The sequence below is a fragment of the Bubalus kerabau genome, chromosome 8 (genome assembly GCF_029407905.1).
Source record: "Bubalus kerabau isolate K-KA32 ecotype Philippines breed swamp buffalo chromosome 8, PCC_UOA_SB_1v2, whole genome shotgun sequence".
Classification (NCBI taxonomy): Eukaryota; Metazoa; Chordata; class Mammalia; order Artiodactyla; family Bovidae; genus Bubalus; species Bubalus kerabau.
Window position 1 is genome coordinate 106709276 of NC_073631.1, and position 16053 is coordinate 106725328.

The 16053-nt window shown below is 44.7% G+C and overlaps 1 protein-coding gene and 1 long non-coding RNA gene across 13 annotated transcripts in view; one reads left to right on the forward strand and one right to left on the reverse strand.

Moving 5' to 3' along the window:
• The window catches only part of TBXAS1 (thromboxane A synthase 1), a 173959-nt gene that overhangs the window by 72832 nt on the left and 85074 nt on the right, over positions 1-16053 (forward strand). Inside the window, exon 4 of the mRNA XM_055591076.1 lies at positions 6631-6727. Coding sequence (XP_055447051.1) covers positions 6631-6727 — 97 coding nt within the window. The remainder of the gene's footprint in view (positions 1-6630; positions 6728-16053) is intronic.
• The window catches only part of LOC129659572 (uncharacterized), a 143555-nt gene that overhangs the window by 50229 nt on the left and 77273 nt on the right, over positions 1-16053 (reverse strand). The gene's annotated exons all lie outside the window — the stretch shown is intronic.

Consider the following 16053-nt stretch of genomic DNA (forward strand, 5'->3'; position numbering starts at 1 on the left):
GGGACTGATCCTGTGTTTCTTGCATTGGCCAGCAGATTCTTTATCACTGCACCACCTGAGAAGCCCCTATTAAAGATACACAATGTGAAAAGTAGAAGTCCCCATGATATGCACCGTTAGCTAATACATCTTCCTCCAGAGTTTTTCCAGGAATACTGTTAACATACGTGAGCCTAGTGCCGGACAGTTTGTGCTCAATATGTGCTTGTTGAACGAGCTAACCATCAAATGGACTATTATTTATTTCCACAACTGTATGTACTATTTCCCAATGTGCTTTTCCATTTAGCTGTTGACTTAGACATCTTTTCATACTGATGATTGTAGGTACGTCCAGATCAACCACCCTTTATAGCTCAGCCACCCTAGCAGGGGCAGGCCTTCTAGAACAGACCCAGGCAGCCCACAGGCTAAAAGCAGCACTCCACCAGGCCTCTATTCCCAGAAGGCAATTGTGAACTATTTTATTGAACCAACTGGTCAGTTTTTTTAAAAAAAATAAGAAAACAACTAATTAAACAAGTCAAACAAGTATTATTTTTGTCTGCACAATACTTCACTGATTTGCCTAAATTTTCTTCTCCACCAGGTGCTTCAGAGTTGAGCAAGAACATTCTTATGTGCCTAAATAAGTATAAATGAGTAACTGGCTAAGAATTTTTTGCCCCCTCAAGTGATGATCCATACATTTCAATTAGAAGGGAGCAAGAAGTTACCTTCGTAATTGGGCTGGGGTGGAGGGTTGTTTCTGGGCCATTAAACAAGAAGCTGCTCTGACTTTCCACCTTTAAAAGACACAGTCTGCACAGCTAGAAGACTGGCTGTTCACACACCTGCTCGGCCTGGGGAAGGAGTGTCACTGGTATAGACGATGGCAAGGTCATGGCCATCGTCTTGACATCATCATCGTTGTCATCATCGTCATGACGGCTCTGGCAGCCGTCAGATTGGAATCAAATCCCTATCTTGGGCAATTACTTAACATCGCTAACATCTCTTAACTTAACATCTCTTGTCAGTTTTCTATTCTGACAAGTGGGTATAGTAACTACCCCGTCCATTTCCTATGAGGATTAAATTAAATCCTACAAGCAGTGTACTCAGAACATGGCTGGTAGTAGTAAGCACTCAATAAACACTAACAATTGTGCTTATCAAAGATTCTGAGAAGGGTCTTCAAGTCATTCAAATACTTCACTGATTCCACTGTTAACAGGATGCGTTTTCAAGCCCTACAGTTGTTCAATTGCTAGGTCATGTCCGACCCTTCACAGCCTCATGAACTTTAGCATGTCAGGCTTCCCTGTCTTTTACCATCTGCTGGAGTTTGCTCAAACTAATTTCCATTGAATCAGTGATGCCATCCAACCATCTCATCCTCTGTCATCCCCTTCTCCTCCTGCCTTCAATCCTTCCTAGCATCAGGATCTTTTCCAATGAGTTGGCTCTTCACATCAGGTGGCCAAAGGATTGGAGCGTCAGCCTCAGCATCAGTCCTTCCAATGAATATTCAGGGTTGATTTCCTTTAGGACTGACTGGTTTGATCTCTATGCCCTATAGAAAGTAGACTTAAAATTCAAAGACCATTATTTAACTTCCTTTTTAACTCATAAGAACTACAGGATTTAAAGCAGAGTAAACTGCTGAGATTGTGTGGTTTTACTCCCACGTTTCAGGGGCAAGGAAGCTGAAATGCAGAATTTCCGGAGTCCACCTATAAGACTTGTATGCGTAAGCAGCGGAGCTGGGTGATCCTGGATCCTGACTCATGGCCCTAGGGCACGCGGCTTTGCAGTATTCCACCCCCTCAGGGCTTCTTGGTGGCTCAGATGGTAAAGAATCTGCCTGCAATGCAGGACACCCAGGTTCGATCCCTAGATTGGGAAGATCCCTGGAGAAGGGACTGGTTACCCACTCCAGTATTCTTGCCTGGAGAATCCCATGGACAGAGGAGCCTGGTGGGCTATAGTCCAAGAGGTCACGGAGAGTCAGATATGACTTTCACCCCACCTCAGGAGGCAGTAACATGAATGTATGGCCATTCATACATTCATACCAGTGTACAAAACTGTAATCAGACCCTCTTTTATTTATTTATTTATCTATTGGTCTTTGTTGGGTCTTAGTTGTGGCAATGGCACCCCACTCCAGTACTCTTGCCTGGAGAATCCTATGGACGGAGGAGCCTGGTAGGCTGCAGCCCATGGGGTCGTGAAGAGTCGGACATGACTGAGCGACTTCACTTTCACTTTTCACTTTCATGCATTGGAGAAGGAAATGGCAACCCACTCCAGTGTTCTTGCCTGGAGAATCCCAGGGATGGGGGAGCCTGGTGGGCTGCCATCTGTGGGGTCGCACAGAGTCGGACACGACTGAAGCGACTTAGCAGCAGCAGCAGCAGCAGCAGTTGTGACATGCAGGATCTTCACTGAGGCATGCGGACCAGAGCATGGGGGCTCAGTAGTTTCAGTTCATGGGCTTAGTTGCCCCAAAGTATGTGGGATCTTAGTTTCCTTACCAAGGATCAAATGTATGTCCCCTGCATCGGAAGGCAGATTCTTAACTGCTGGACCACCAGGGAAGCCTCCGAGATCAGAGCCTCTTGGGGAAGTATGTTTTGAGAGGCAGAATGGCATTAGGTATTCACAAGGTTGAAAAGGAAAAGGAATACCTTGCAATATTTAGGACTTCTGGATTACAAATGATAGAAACCCAGCTCAAACACACTTAAAAGTGCAAGCTAATTTAAGCTTGAAAGATGCAAGGAACACTGCAGGAAGCATACCTTGACCTGGAGTTTGTGCCAGCATGTGGTACAAAGATGGCCACTGACTGTTCTGGGTTCATATATTCCTAGTTAAACACGTTCAGGAGAAAAGCAGAGCTTTCCTCAAGCAGCCTCCAAGTATACACTTACACATACACCCAGTGAAGGATTCTGACTGGTCCTGACTCAGTCATGCACCCACCCTGTGGACCAGTCACTGTTGTCAAGGAGATGAGATACCATAATCAGCCATGCCTGATGGTGAGTCCACCCCCGTGACCAGAAGGGCAGGTTCTGTCATCAACAGCTCCTCCAGAACTGGTGGAATGGGGGAGGGTGCTTCCTCAAGGAGGGCTGGGCAGACAAAAACAGGTCAGCCATCCAGACATCCAAAAGGAAAAACAAGCTTCCCTTAAATGTTTCTCTGATCAAGATCTTTCCAGGAGCTCCTCAAGCTACAGATGAGTGTTAGTATAAATATAAATCCATAAGATTACACAATTTACATGTAAAATGGGGCCAGTTTTCTCACGAGGTTCATAAACCAGCTCTGAAGCAATTCTAAAGAAATGGTGACAAAATTGTTTTTAGCATTAGCAACATTACTAGAAAAAAGCTCAAAGGCTCCCAAGGTGCTCCCTTGGAAGGACAACTTTCATTTGAATGTAGAAGTATTATTTTGGGTTTTTTTTCTTTGAAAATCCAGATTATATGGACATGAGTTTGAGTAGGCTCCTGGAGTTGGTGATGGACAGGGAAGCCTGGCATGCTGCAGTCCATGGGGTGGCAGTCAGACATGACTGAGCAACTGAACTGACTGATGTAAAATTATTTTGGTAATAACTAAATCAATACAAATGAATCGTTACCAAAATAGGTGTGCATCTCAATGTAAATGCTTTCCTTTTAGAACTAAGTGTTTAGGGAAATGAGGATCACAGCGTGAGCTTTAGTTAAATCTTAAGCAGGGTTTTTAACATGGGGTTTGTGGGTCCCCCAATCTGGTTACTGTCAATCAATTGTCAGTACTGGTTACTGGAGAGCTTATTAAAGTTAGAAGGGACTGGGTCCCATCCCAGAGATGCTGGTCAAGAGGTCAGGCATCACTACTTTTTGAACGCTGGCCAGTGCTTTGACCAGTCCTTGAGGCTGAAACCATTGTCCTAGAATAGCATTTCTTGAATTGTGGGAGTAGTCTTTTACATCAGAATCCAGAGAGCCTGTTCAGATGTAGATTTCTGGGCGCCTCCCAGCCTACTAGATCTGCTCTGCGGAGGAGCAGAGCTGTGGCTATAGTTTAAGTGCCCAAGTGACTTTTGAACATTTGAATTTTTTTTGAGATAATTATAGATTTACAGGAAGTTGCAAAAAGAAATGTACAAAAAGATCCTGTATACCCTTGACCCTGTTTCCTCCAATGGTTACCCCTTGCATAACTACAGCACATTATCAAAACCAGGAAATTAACATTGATACACTCCATAATGGGCTTCCCAGGTGGCTCAGTGGGTAAAGAATCAGCCTGCAATGCAAGAGACACAGGTTCAATTCCTGGGTCGGGAAGATTCCCTGGAGGAGGGCATGGTAACCCACTCCAGTATCCTTGCCTGGAGAATCCCAAGGACGAGGGAGGCTAGCAGGCTACAGTCCATAGGATCGCAGAGTCAGACACGACTGAAGCAACTGAGCACATACAGCATGATCCATAACACTTACTCAAATTTTATCAGACTTTCAAGCCTTCACGCGTGTGTGTGTGTGTGTATGTAGAATCCTCTGAAGTTTTATCAGATGTGTAGGTTTGTGTAATCACTACTGTACATTAAGATACAAAACCGGTCACCACAAGACTCTCCTGTGCTGCCTTTTACAGTCACACAACCCCATCACACCCCCCACATCCCTAGAGTTTAGAATCTACTCATCTCTTTTCCTTTAGAAACAACTAATCTCACTGCTGTTTCAAAAACATACAAATGAAATCATATAATATGTAACCTTCCTAGATTGGCTTTTTTCATTTCAGGTGTCAAAGAATCCCTCAAATTTCATTTTAAAATGCTGTGAATGGGAAATGTCTTAGGGAAATGTCCACAGTTTTTACCAGATTCTCAAAAAAATTCTATGACATGCCTCATAAAGTTTATAAAAGCATTGGTTCCTGGTTTTATTGGGTTATTTCTGGACTTCTTGGCTAAAATCAATAATAATAATAAAAAAAAACTAGTGAATATTTTTTCTTCTACCACATCTGTTGAATTCCTGTGTCCCAAAGATTTCTCTAACAGTTTGGGAAATATGATCACTCAGATGAATATTTCTGAGTGCCTGACATGTGCCAGACAAATATTATTTTTTCCCTAGTTAGTAAGAAGGGGAAGAGTTAAAACATTCAGGACACTTTTAGCTTATGAAAAGCTCTAAGTAACTAAGAAATCAGAGCAAACTTTGCTGCTTTCATGCCATGTGACTTGAACTGCTCTGCTCTTTACTGCTCTGAACTGGATGTGCCAGTGATCAAATAACATCCTGAAGAATAATCCTATACACTGAAAACATGGCATTATGCAGTGGGGCTACTTGTCATCTCTCTGGTTGGCTTTATACAGTTGCTAGCCAAGTGCTCATAGCTCCTCCAGGCATGCTTGTCCCTGGGCAATTGTCGAACTGATTCCTCTGCTTGCCATACCCTCACTCCCCTTTGCCACCCACCTATCTGGACTAATTCTTGCCCTTCCTTTGAAACTCACTTTAGGAAGTACCACCTCTAGGAAGGCTTCATTCCGTCTTCTCCAGGCTTTCAGTGGGCTGTGCCCAATGTCACCCAAACTTGCCAGATGTCACAGTGCATGGTGATTACTTAACTGCCACTGCTACCAGGTTCTGAGACCCAAGGCTATGACGGGGCCTTGCATGCTTTTATGCCCCTCTGAACTTCAATAAATAGCAAGATCTATTTAATAAATAAACAACAGTATGTCCTTAAACAGCTTCCCGTTGGCATTCATCACTGCTGACTGCCTGAGACTTTCCTCCATTTCTTTTTTTTTTTTAAGATTTTTTTGATGTGGATCATTTTCAAAATCTTTATTGAATTTGTTACAATATTGCTTCTGCTTGATGTTTTGGGTTTTTGGCCCCAAGGCTTGTGTGATCTTAGCCTCCCCAACAAGGGATTGAACTCATATCCCCTGCATTGGAAGGCTAAGCCGTAACCACTAGGCCACTAGGGGAGTCCCTCTGTTTCTTCGTCAGTGTTGTAGCATCCCTTAAGCGCCTTCACATGTAGGTATATAGCACCCAGTTGTTCAGTCTTTCCCAGCAGGTTTCATCGTCCCTGGACTCTCATAGAGGTTTGTTAATACACTTTAGGCTTTTGCCCAAGGATCAGTATATACAAGTCACTGATCTTCTCTTGCTAGAATGTTTGTCTCCCCAATTTTGGAAAATAGGGACAACACTGACCTGTACCATTTTCCTTACTACTGGATCCTATAAATTCTTTATTATTGTGTTTAAACTTACAGATCTGTCTTTCCCATCAAGGGGGTGAGTTTCCTGGGGCTAAACACTGTCTCTTATTCATCCCAGAGTCTCCAGGGACTGGTACCAGGTGGGATTCCATAAATGTTTGTGGAATGAAGTTTGGTGTTAGGTCATCAGAGCTCTGCTGTTCCTCATGCTTAGCACATGTATTTCCTCATCTTCTCCACACCGTTACTCCCTATTTATCCTTGATCCCTGCTTCTAAGCCACTGTGAATTCTTTATGGAAAGGAGAAGAGAGCAGATAAATACAACATTTATCATTTTAAAGTAATTTTAAGGTAAACATTTTAAAGTAATTCTCTTATTCCTCCCAGGTACTATCTTGGTCGTCTGATGTTTATTGTTATCTCTGAGCCAGACATGATTGAGCAGGTGTTGGTTGAGAAGTTCAGTAACTTTACCAACAGAATGGTATGTAATTTTCTTTCTGCGTATGGATGGAGGGGGAATCCTTCTAAGATGCAAGGACCACACGTCACATCTAACAGAGACATGATTGGGTCTCTTACAGGGTTTAGATCAGTTCAACTCAAAACTGAGCTCCCCAGTGATTTTGAGTTTTCAAAAGAGATGGACTGTTACAAAAGAATAGCGTTTACATTTAAAAAATGCTTCAAGAAAGCGAAAGCTCAAGAGAAGTGGTAGCTGATAAAAATGCTGAAACCGGGAGGGTTTTTAAAGCTGTGTTCAAAGCTAGAGGAATCCAGAGAGCATAGGTGAAGCGTCTGAGGAAGACCAAGGAAGGTTAACAAATATCAGAGGGAAAGTAACGTTTCAAGACTCCCGTGCTTACATCTTTCCCAGAGAGTATCAATGTCTTAAGATTGGAAAAGGAAGACAAGTAACATGATGAGGGAAATTCATCCCCAAGTAACAAGTCTCTAACCCACTAAAGGAGGTATATATTCCATCTTTTTTTTTTTTTTTTTGCAAAGTACATATCCTACTCTTTGTCTTTGATGAGAAAGCCCAAAGAATGGAAGAGATGACAGAAAATGGCACAGGTCAGGGCTGTCCATATTTTCAAAAAACGAGGAGATAAGAATCCTAATAGACATGATCAACAGCCTTCATGCTGATTTTTGGAAAATAGTCTAAAGTGAATGAATAAACAGTTGCTTGTGAGAATTTAGAGAATCTCTATGTGCCAATATTTTTTTTTTTTTTGTCAAATTAAACTCATCTTCCATCCTTATAGGAATAGTATTCACTTATAGGAATGTATTCATTCCTATACATTCTTATAGGAATATATTCACTCTTTTGTTGGTTATTTGACCAACCTTTGCACACTTGTGATATATACCAGGCACTGTCTAGGTACCGATTAGAAAGAGACAGAAAACTCAGTATTGTCCTCGAGGAGCTCATAGTCTAATGACAGAGGCAGAGAGGAAGGAAACCAGTATAATATGGAATGGTGAGCATGGAAAACACTGCTCCACCCAGAATGGGAAAAGGGAAAGGCTTATTAGAGGTGAGGTGGCTGAGACTGTCTTCTTAGAAAAGAAATTAGCAGTGCCCGCCTGCGTTCTGTACTGGTTGAGCTGTCCAGAGTGTTTCTTCGCATTAAATTTCACAGAAACTTAAGAGACTGGTACAGTTATCATCTGTATTTTACTGACAAAGAAATAAGACTCAGGTTATAGGAGGAAGACTAATAGAATCCATGTGCCACCTCCCAATTCAAGTCCAGGGCTTTTTCTACTGCCGCTATCGCAACAGCTGCCTAGGTGATGTTTCTGGATTGTCAAGGTTTCACAGAGTAATTGGTTACTTGCCCCAAACACACTCACCTTCCAGTCCCAGAGCATCATGTCCAATTGCTATTAACAAGAGAGTCCCCCACCTTTCCTACACCTGTCCAAACCCTTGGTATTCTTCCAGGCTCTCCTCAAATTCTTTCTCCCCCATAAAACCTTCCCTACTTCAACTCTCATTTACTCTTCCCCCTCTCTTAACTTTAACAGCATTGATCATCTGCATCAGTGGTACCCAACCTTTTTGGCACTGGGGGCAGGTTTCATGAAGGATAATTTTCTTCAACAGGCTTGGTGTGGGGAATAGTTTCAGAATGATTCAAGCACATCACACTTATTGTGCACTTTATTTCTATTATTATTACATCAGCTCCACCTCAGATCATCAGGCATTAGATCCCAGAGGCTGGGCACCCCCGGACTACGTCACTCCCATCATTTTCACGGTCACTCCCACTGTGCCTTTGACTATTTGCTGTAAATGAATAATGACTTTCACCCTAACTTGATTAACTTGAAGCTTATCCTTCTGTTTTATACCCCAGGGCCCAACCACATAATGACTCCTCAGTATCCAATATACCCTTGTTCAAAGTGAATTGACTCTCCATCAACTTAACATTCTCCCCAGATGATTGAGGTAGTACTTGGAGATTCAATATACACTCTTCCTCTTGTAAGTCATTCACAAACATGTGAGAAGATCCATCAAGGATTAGATCTCTAGGAAATCCCAATGTTTATAGTTTTCCATCTGGAAATATACCTACTTATCTTCAGCTTAGTTTATGGTCTTTAAGCCAATCCCATATTCATGATAAAAACAATCCTTAGTGACTCAATTTCTAGAAGACCATCTTTAGAGTGGGATTTTCTCATAGGTTTTGAAAGTCAAATTAAATTGGGCTCTGCAGTTCCCTCTTATCCATATGCTTATGTATCTGCTCAAAGAACTCAAGGAGATTAGTGAGGCGTGATTTCTTCTTCCTGACACCATGCCGCCTCCCCTCTAATAAGCCATGTTCACTTGAGTGTTCAGCGATTCAGCTTTATTACACATTCATTCAGTAAACACTAAATGCTTACTCCACGCAAGCCTCTACCAAATGGTCCCTCATGATACAGAAAAGACCTCCGCATATTAGTTTGATGCATTAAGTGAAAAGGAACTTACATAACGCATGGTTTTATTTTCCAACTCTGAGAACCCATCTCTGCTCACAATCCAGGCTTGACTCATGTGTATGCATGACAGCCTGGTGGAGAGTGGAGGGGATGGGTTCACCTTTGAACTTGGATGTCAGCTATAGGCATCCCATGAGGGACTAAATAGGGCACATTTGGCTGGAGGTGGGGTGCCACCATGGGGAACTCCCTGACATAAGTCAGTACTGAGCATATATTTGAATTAAAAAACTGTTTAATGATACGTTTTTTTCCAGCTTAAGAACACGGGGCTGAACAAACTCTATGGGTTGGACCCAGGGTGGCAGCTAGTATTTCGAGTTTTCCAATTCACGTTTTCAAGGCACTCAGTGGAATGCAACTTCTCTCTCCTGTTTTCCAAATGGACCCCTTGGGCCTCTCTTACGCTCTCAGCACTTCCTCAAGTTGCTTCCGGTTGGGTGCAACCACACTTTATCGTTAAACCCCAATCATTCTCTTTAACATATACAGAACCTCAGTTTTCCCAGCACTTCCGGTCTTGGTTATTTTTATGCAGATATTTTTACTTAGCTCCTTGTGGCTATCAGGTACTTGGTGAAGCCAGGGGGCAGGTCTTTTTTTTTTTTTTTTTTTTAATCTGCAGAAACTGGAGCTGGGTCCATGTGACTCAGCAGAAATGGTCTTACCAGTAGTAGACCATTTCATTCCTGGCTTGTCAGGAAGGCTCAGGGTTGGGAAGCTATGGGAAGGGTGATAAGAGGAAGGGGTGGGGGGTCTTTGGCCCACATGAGGTTGGTCTAGCTGGATGCAGATCCAGACTGGGGGAGCTTAACCACTAAAGCTGCCACCCGGAGCTCTTGAGTTCTGGTCTGAAATGAGCCTGGCAAGCGGGTCAGGCAGCAGGCGTGCCCATTGCCAGGTTTTGTTATGTGTTTGTGGAATGGACTGGAAGGTGGTGGTGGTCACACGTGTGTGGGGTGGGGGTGCCAACCCTCAGGTCCTCGCAGGCAACTTGGGGTCAACCATCCAGGCACAGGTCCAGCCACACTGTTAACTCACATGTAAAACTACGTGATGGAGTTGGTGAGTGGTTTTATCCAGGACCATAAAACCTGCTTCCGAGATGGCACTAGGGTAAAGAACCCACCTGCCAATGCAGGAGACAAAAGAGATGTGGGTTCGATCCCTGGGTCGGGAAGATCCCCTGGAGGAGGGCATGGCAACCCACCCCAGTATATTTGCCTGGGAAATCCCATGGACAAAGGAGCCTGTTGGACTATGGTCCCTAGGTTCACAAAGATTCGGACACCACTGAGCGACTTAGTATTTAGCACGCACATAAACCCCTGGGCCTGATTCCCCAGAGGCAGCCTCTTCAAGGCTACCTTTGCCATCTCACTGCAAGGACACTGGAATGTTAGAATGAGTTCGTGTGAAGCCACAAAGCCCTTGGCACCAGCAAAGAGTGCCAAAGTTCTGAGGCAAATGCGTCACTGCAGACCTTTATAACCCACTGCATCTGTAGTCAGGCCCCATCCCAGGAGCAGGAGCGTGTGGCTGGTTGCAGAGCTCAAGAGCAAGGCAAACTCCACCCAGTGCTCCAGGTGGGTCAGGCCACCTGAGCTGGGCCCCCAGGGACCAGCCTGCTGCCACTCATGGAGGACGAAAGAGTCTCGGCCACCTAGCCCCAAACATGCCCCCTCCACCTGCAGCCAGCACCTCTCTGCTGACAGCTTTGGAATCTTCACTCATCTAGAGCTTCTGGGCCTCTTTCTTTTAAATAAAACATTGAGTCAGAGAAAACATTCCGGTTTTCAAGTGGGTGCAGGAAGATTTAAGTTGTGAGGATGGTTTTTGTCCATAACAGGGAAGCTCTCATCACCGAGTCAAACATTGACTACTTTTTTCAGCTTTGCATTTCTCAAGAAGTGTCAATTCACATGATGGATCCATAGCTCTGGGGACCATTCTTGCTTAAAGCCTAAACAGACTGCATAGAACCAGAAGCACAGGTGTGTGACCTAATTTGCCTGGCCCATGTCCGTTTTGAGGCAGTTCTCATTGGGTTTTTAATATATAATTGAATTTATTTATCTTTAATTGAAGGATAATTGCTTTACAACCAACCAATTGTATTGGTTTCTGTCAAACATCAACATGAATCAGCCATAGGTGTACATATGTCCCCTCCCTCTTGAGCCTCCCTCCCACCTCCCTCCTCTCATTGGGTTTTTTGGTTTGTTTTAATATTTATTTATTTGACTGTGTTGGGTCTTAGTTGTGTCATGAGGGATCTTTCATTTCAGGGCACAGTCTCAGTACTTGTGGTCCATGGGCTTAGTTGCCCCTTGGCATCTGGCATCTTCATTCCTCACCAGGGATCGAACCTGAGTCCCCAGCATTGGAAGGTGGATTCTTAACCACTGGACCACCAGGAAGTCCCAGGTCTTATTGTTTTATGTGAAACATCGTACCATGCACAGGAAACCCTGCATCCTGAGCCAAGCGCGTCTCCTCCCGGGCTGCCCCACCCACAGGAAGCCCCCATGGAAGTGGCCACAGTGGGATGCCTGCAACCTGCAGGTCTCTCCTCTCATCAGCTTTTCCCATTTCTAAAAAAGCCAAAGCTGGGGAATTGCACTTGATGATCTCAAACATCTTGCAGGGCCCCGGGTGTTCCGTGAAGCCTCAGTAACGTAGTACCATTGCCAAGAGGTATTGACTGAACCCTCAGCTGTTCTATCAGTGCCCTGCAGAGCTTTTCTAAACTTCAAAATCTTGTTGAAAATAATTTTATATTTCTGTCTTACTAAACCTTTGGTTCACTGGGAAGCCATCTTTAAATTTTTAAAAGAGAAATAAGTAATATCTTAGAGTCATATCTTCCCTCTCTGACTTTTGTGGTGGCAGAAGTAAAAACAAATGTGTAGGGACTTCCCTGGTGGTCCAGTGGTTAGGAACCCACCTTCCAATGCAGGGGACATGGGTTCAGTCCCTGGTCAGGGAACTGAGATCCCACATGCTGTGGGGCAACTTAAGCCTGTGCATCGAAGACCCAGAGCAACCGAAAAATTTAAAAATGTGTAAACTAGGAGATTGATAGCTAGAATTTTGGGAAGAGATCAGGAAATAAGCCATAGAAGTAATTCTGGTCTCTCAGTGGTTCTGTTCCTGAACTTTCCTAGGCAGGGCTGCCATAACCCAGTTCTTGCCTTTGTTCAAATTAGAAGGCTCCCCACCCTCTCACCTTTCATTGGCTGGTGCTGAGTTGGCAGACGGAGCCCAAGTTGGGGTAAACCTCACTTGTCCCCTGAACCTTAAATAAAATGTCCTGGGTCCCCTTGAGCCCTGGACATGCCACATCCCTTACTTGGAGGCCATGCTTTTAGGCTGGTCACAGTCTGAAGCCAAGAGAAGGAAGACGGTGTGATGTTCATGACCATCTTCTACTGGCAAAGAGTGAAGGGACAAAAATTGTCTTGTGGAGATGCAACACTTTAAATACTTCAAAACACCAAAATAAAAGCCCTGCTCAATTGGCTCAGTTGCTCAGTCTTTGTACAGCCAGATAGCAGTAGTCATATGTTGAAAATAGTGTATGTTCTCACACCTAGGATTGTGGGTTCCCCAGGTGACAGAATCCTAGGGTTTTCATTGACTGTAATAGACTGAGGGGCAGGGCACAGTGTTTCACACCCCTGGGGGTAGGAGAAAGATGGGCAGTAACCCTCTGCATCCTTGTCTGTGAGAGGTTGTGTGAGGAAGACTGTAACCATGGACCTGGCCTTTCTGCGATCATGGCATCCTTTCTGATAGCAATATTTCTGCAGCCTCCTTGACATACTTAACACCAAGCAAATCAGCAACACTCTCAGCCTGACCACTGAAGTAGGACAGCATCTCTTGAGTCTTTAAATCACCTCGCTCTGTTTACCTGCTGCCTGCAGCTCCGTGTGGTCATGTGAGAACTGTGGACTGCCCTGTCAGGATATCACAGAGCTGATACAGGCCTTGCGTCAACCCTCTGGCATATTCCAGGACACAAGAAAACTATTTTTGGCTATGACTTTATATCCCGTTATGCCTTTTTCATGGTAACACACGTGCCCATTTATGGCAAATGTGCATTGCACGCATTTTGCAGCACTCTGGGAAGAGGCTGGCAGTTCTTACGTGGCTCCACTGGGCCAGTGGAGAAACACTGGTTTGGCCCGTGATAAATCACCCAGTGCATGCTTGTTCACTTCATGTGAGCACAGAATGCAGAGGAATCGGCTTGAATAATCTGCTCCTCAGGATTGTTTGATTCTTCAGTATTTGAAGTTTATGCTTAGCTGGTCTGAATTAGACTCTATTTTAAAGAGTTCTTAATTGAGGAACTTCCTTGGTGGTCCAGTGATTAAGAATCTGCCTTCCAATGCAGGAAACCCAGGTTTGATCCCTGGTTGGGGAACTAGGATTCCACATGCCGAGGGGCAACTAAGCCCGAGCACCACAACTACTGAGCCCACGTGCTCTGGAGCCCATCTCCACAGCTAGAGAAAGCCCACACACCCGGTGGAGACCCAGAGCAGCCACAGACATTTTTTTTAAAAAGATCTTAATTGAAAAGACAAACACTTTCAACTGTCTGAGGGGAATTTAGCAAGGGAGCCATGAGGCCACTGCTGAACCACGCTGCTTGTCAGGACAGTTTCCTAACTATTATCCCAAACTAATGAAATAATGTGAGAAGCACTTTGACTCTTGTGAGATCCACAGCATTGATTATAAACCACCCCATCTCCATCTCCAAATCAGCTGTGAGCTCTTTGAGGACACGGGTTCCATTCTTTGACTCAATAGTTTCAGAGCCACCACGGCACTGGCACATATTAATAGTAGGTTCTCAATAAATGTGCACAGCTTGGCAGCATGGTGACCAACACGATTTCAGCTGAGGGTGAGGATGTCTCTCAGGTTTGGGGTTAGAGTAGGGTTTTCAAATGTTTCTGACTGTGACCTCCGATAAGAAATGTACTTCACGTCAGGACACAACACCGAACGCTTTCTCTCTCACGTACACACACTCACATACTCTCTCCAACATTCTCGCAGACACACCCATAAATAGCCCCATCTTGAACAAAAGTTCGACAACAAAACCCTTCCCCTCGCTTCACGAAATGTCCCTCTAATATTTTCTACTCTGCCCCATTCCTTGTTTCTCTCTCTTTTCTTTTCAATGCTGGTTGCCATCCACAACATTCATTCATGACCGGTTACGGCCTGCAGTCTGGAAGCCCCTGACCAGAGTCTGAGTGGAGTCTGGTTCCCTTGGACCTCCCTTCTTCAGCAGGGTCTTCCCTTCCTGCCTCAGCACTCACAGTCCGGCCCCATCAGTTTTACCAGTCTCATTCCTGCAGGGCAAGCCTCGCATTCAAAGGCCTCGCTCAGTACATCTAATCAGTGATTATGTGTAGACGGGGCTGGGGGAGGGGGATGGATGGAGAAGTTATTGTGACACGGGTGTGGAGTTTCAGTTATGCAGGATGAAGTTCTGGGGATGGATGGGGCGATGGTTGCACAACAATGTGAATGTTCTTAATACCACTGAACTGTCCACTTAAAAATGGTTAAGATGGCAAATGTTGCATTATGTGTATTTTGCCACAAGTAAAAAATACATGTATTATATGTGTGTATGTGTGTAAACAAACAAACTGGCTTCCCTGGTGGTTCAGACAGTAAAGAATCTGTAAAGAATCAGTAAAGAATCTCCGGAGAAGGCAATGGCACCCCACTCCAGTACTCTTGCCTGGAGAGTCCCCTGGATGGAGGAGTCTGGCAGGCTGCAGTCCATGGGGTCGCTAAGAGTCGGACACGACTGAGCGACTTCACTTTCCCTTTTCACTTTCACGCATTGGAGAAGGAAATGGCAATCCACTCCAGTGTTCTTGCCTGGAGAATCCCAGGGACGGGGGAGCCTGGTGGGCTGTCGTCTATGGGGTCGCACAGAGTTGGACACGACTGAAGTGACTTAGCAGGAAAGAATCTCCTGCAGTGAAGGAAAGTCAGGTTCTATCCCTGGGTGGGGAAGATCCCCTGGAGAAGGGAATGGCTACCCACTCCAGTATTCTTGTCTGGAGAATCCCATGGACAGAGGAGCCTGGTGGGCTATAGTCCATGGGGTTGCAGAGTCAGACGCAACTGAGCAACTTTCACTTTGAGAAAAACTAATTTTAAAATAGCTGTAGTGGTTTAAAGAAGGAACTTATGGTTCCCAGGGGGAAAGGATGGGAGGAAGGGATAGTTAGGGAGTTTGGGAAGGTCGTGTAGGGAGTTTGGGAAGGTCGCATACACACTGCTGTATTTTAGATGGATAACCAACAAGGACCTACTGGATAGCACCTGGAACTCTGCTGAATGTCATGTGGCAGCCTGATGGGAGGGCAGTTTGGAAGAGAATGGATACATGTATATGTTTAAACTATATCTGGTATGGTGATCAGGAGGTTAAGTCCTTGAGGTTGAGAAAGTTCTTAAAAGTCATTTAGACAACCCCCTCCACCCAGTGTGACCTCGTGGACTGTAGCCTGTCAGGCTCCTCCATCCATGGGATTTTCCAGACAAGAATACCCGAGTGGGTTGCCATTTCCTCCACCAGGGGATCTTTGTGACCCAGGGATCAAACCCAAGTCTCCTGCATTGCAGGCAGACTCTTTACTGTCTGAGCCAGCAGGGAAGCCCATATTTTAAATGGATAACCAACAAGGACCTACTGTACAGCACCAGGAACTCTGCTCAAGGTCATGGGCAGCCTGGGTGGGA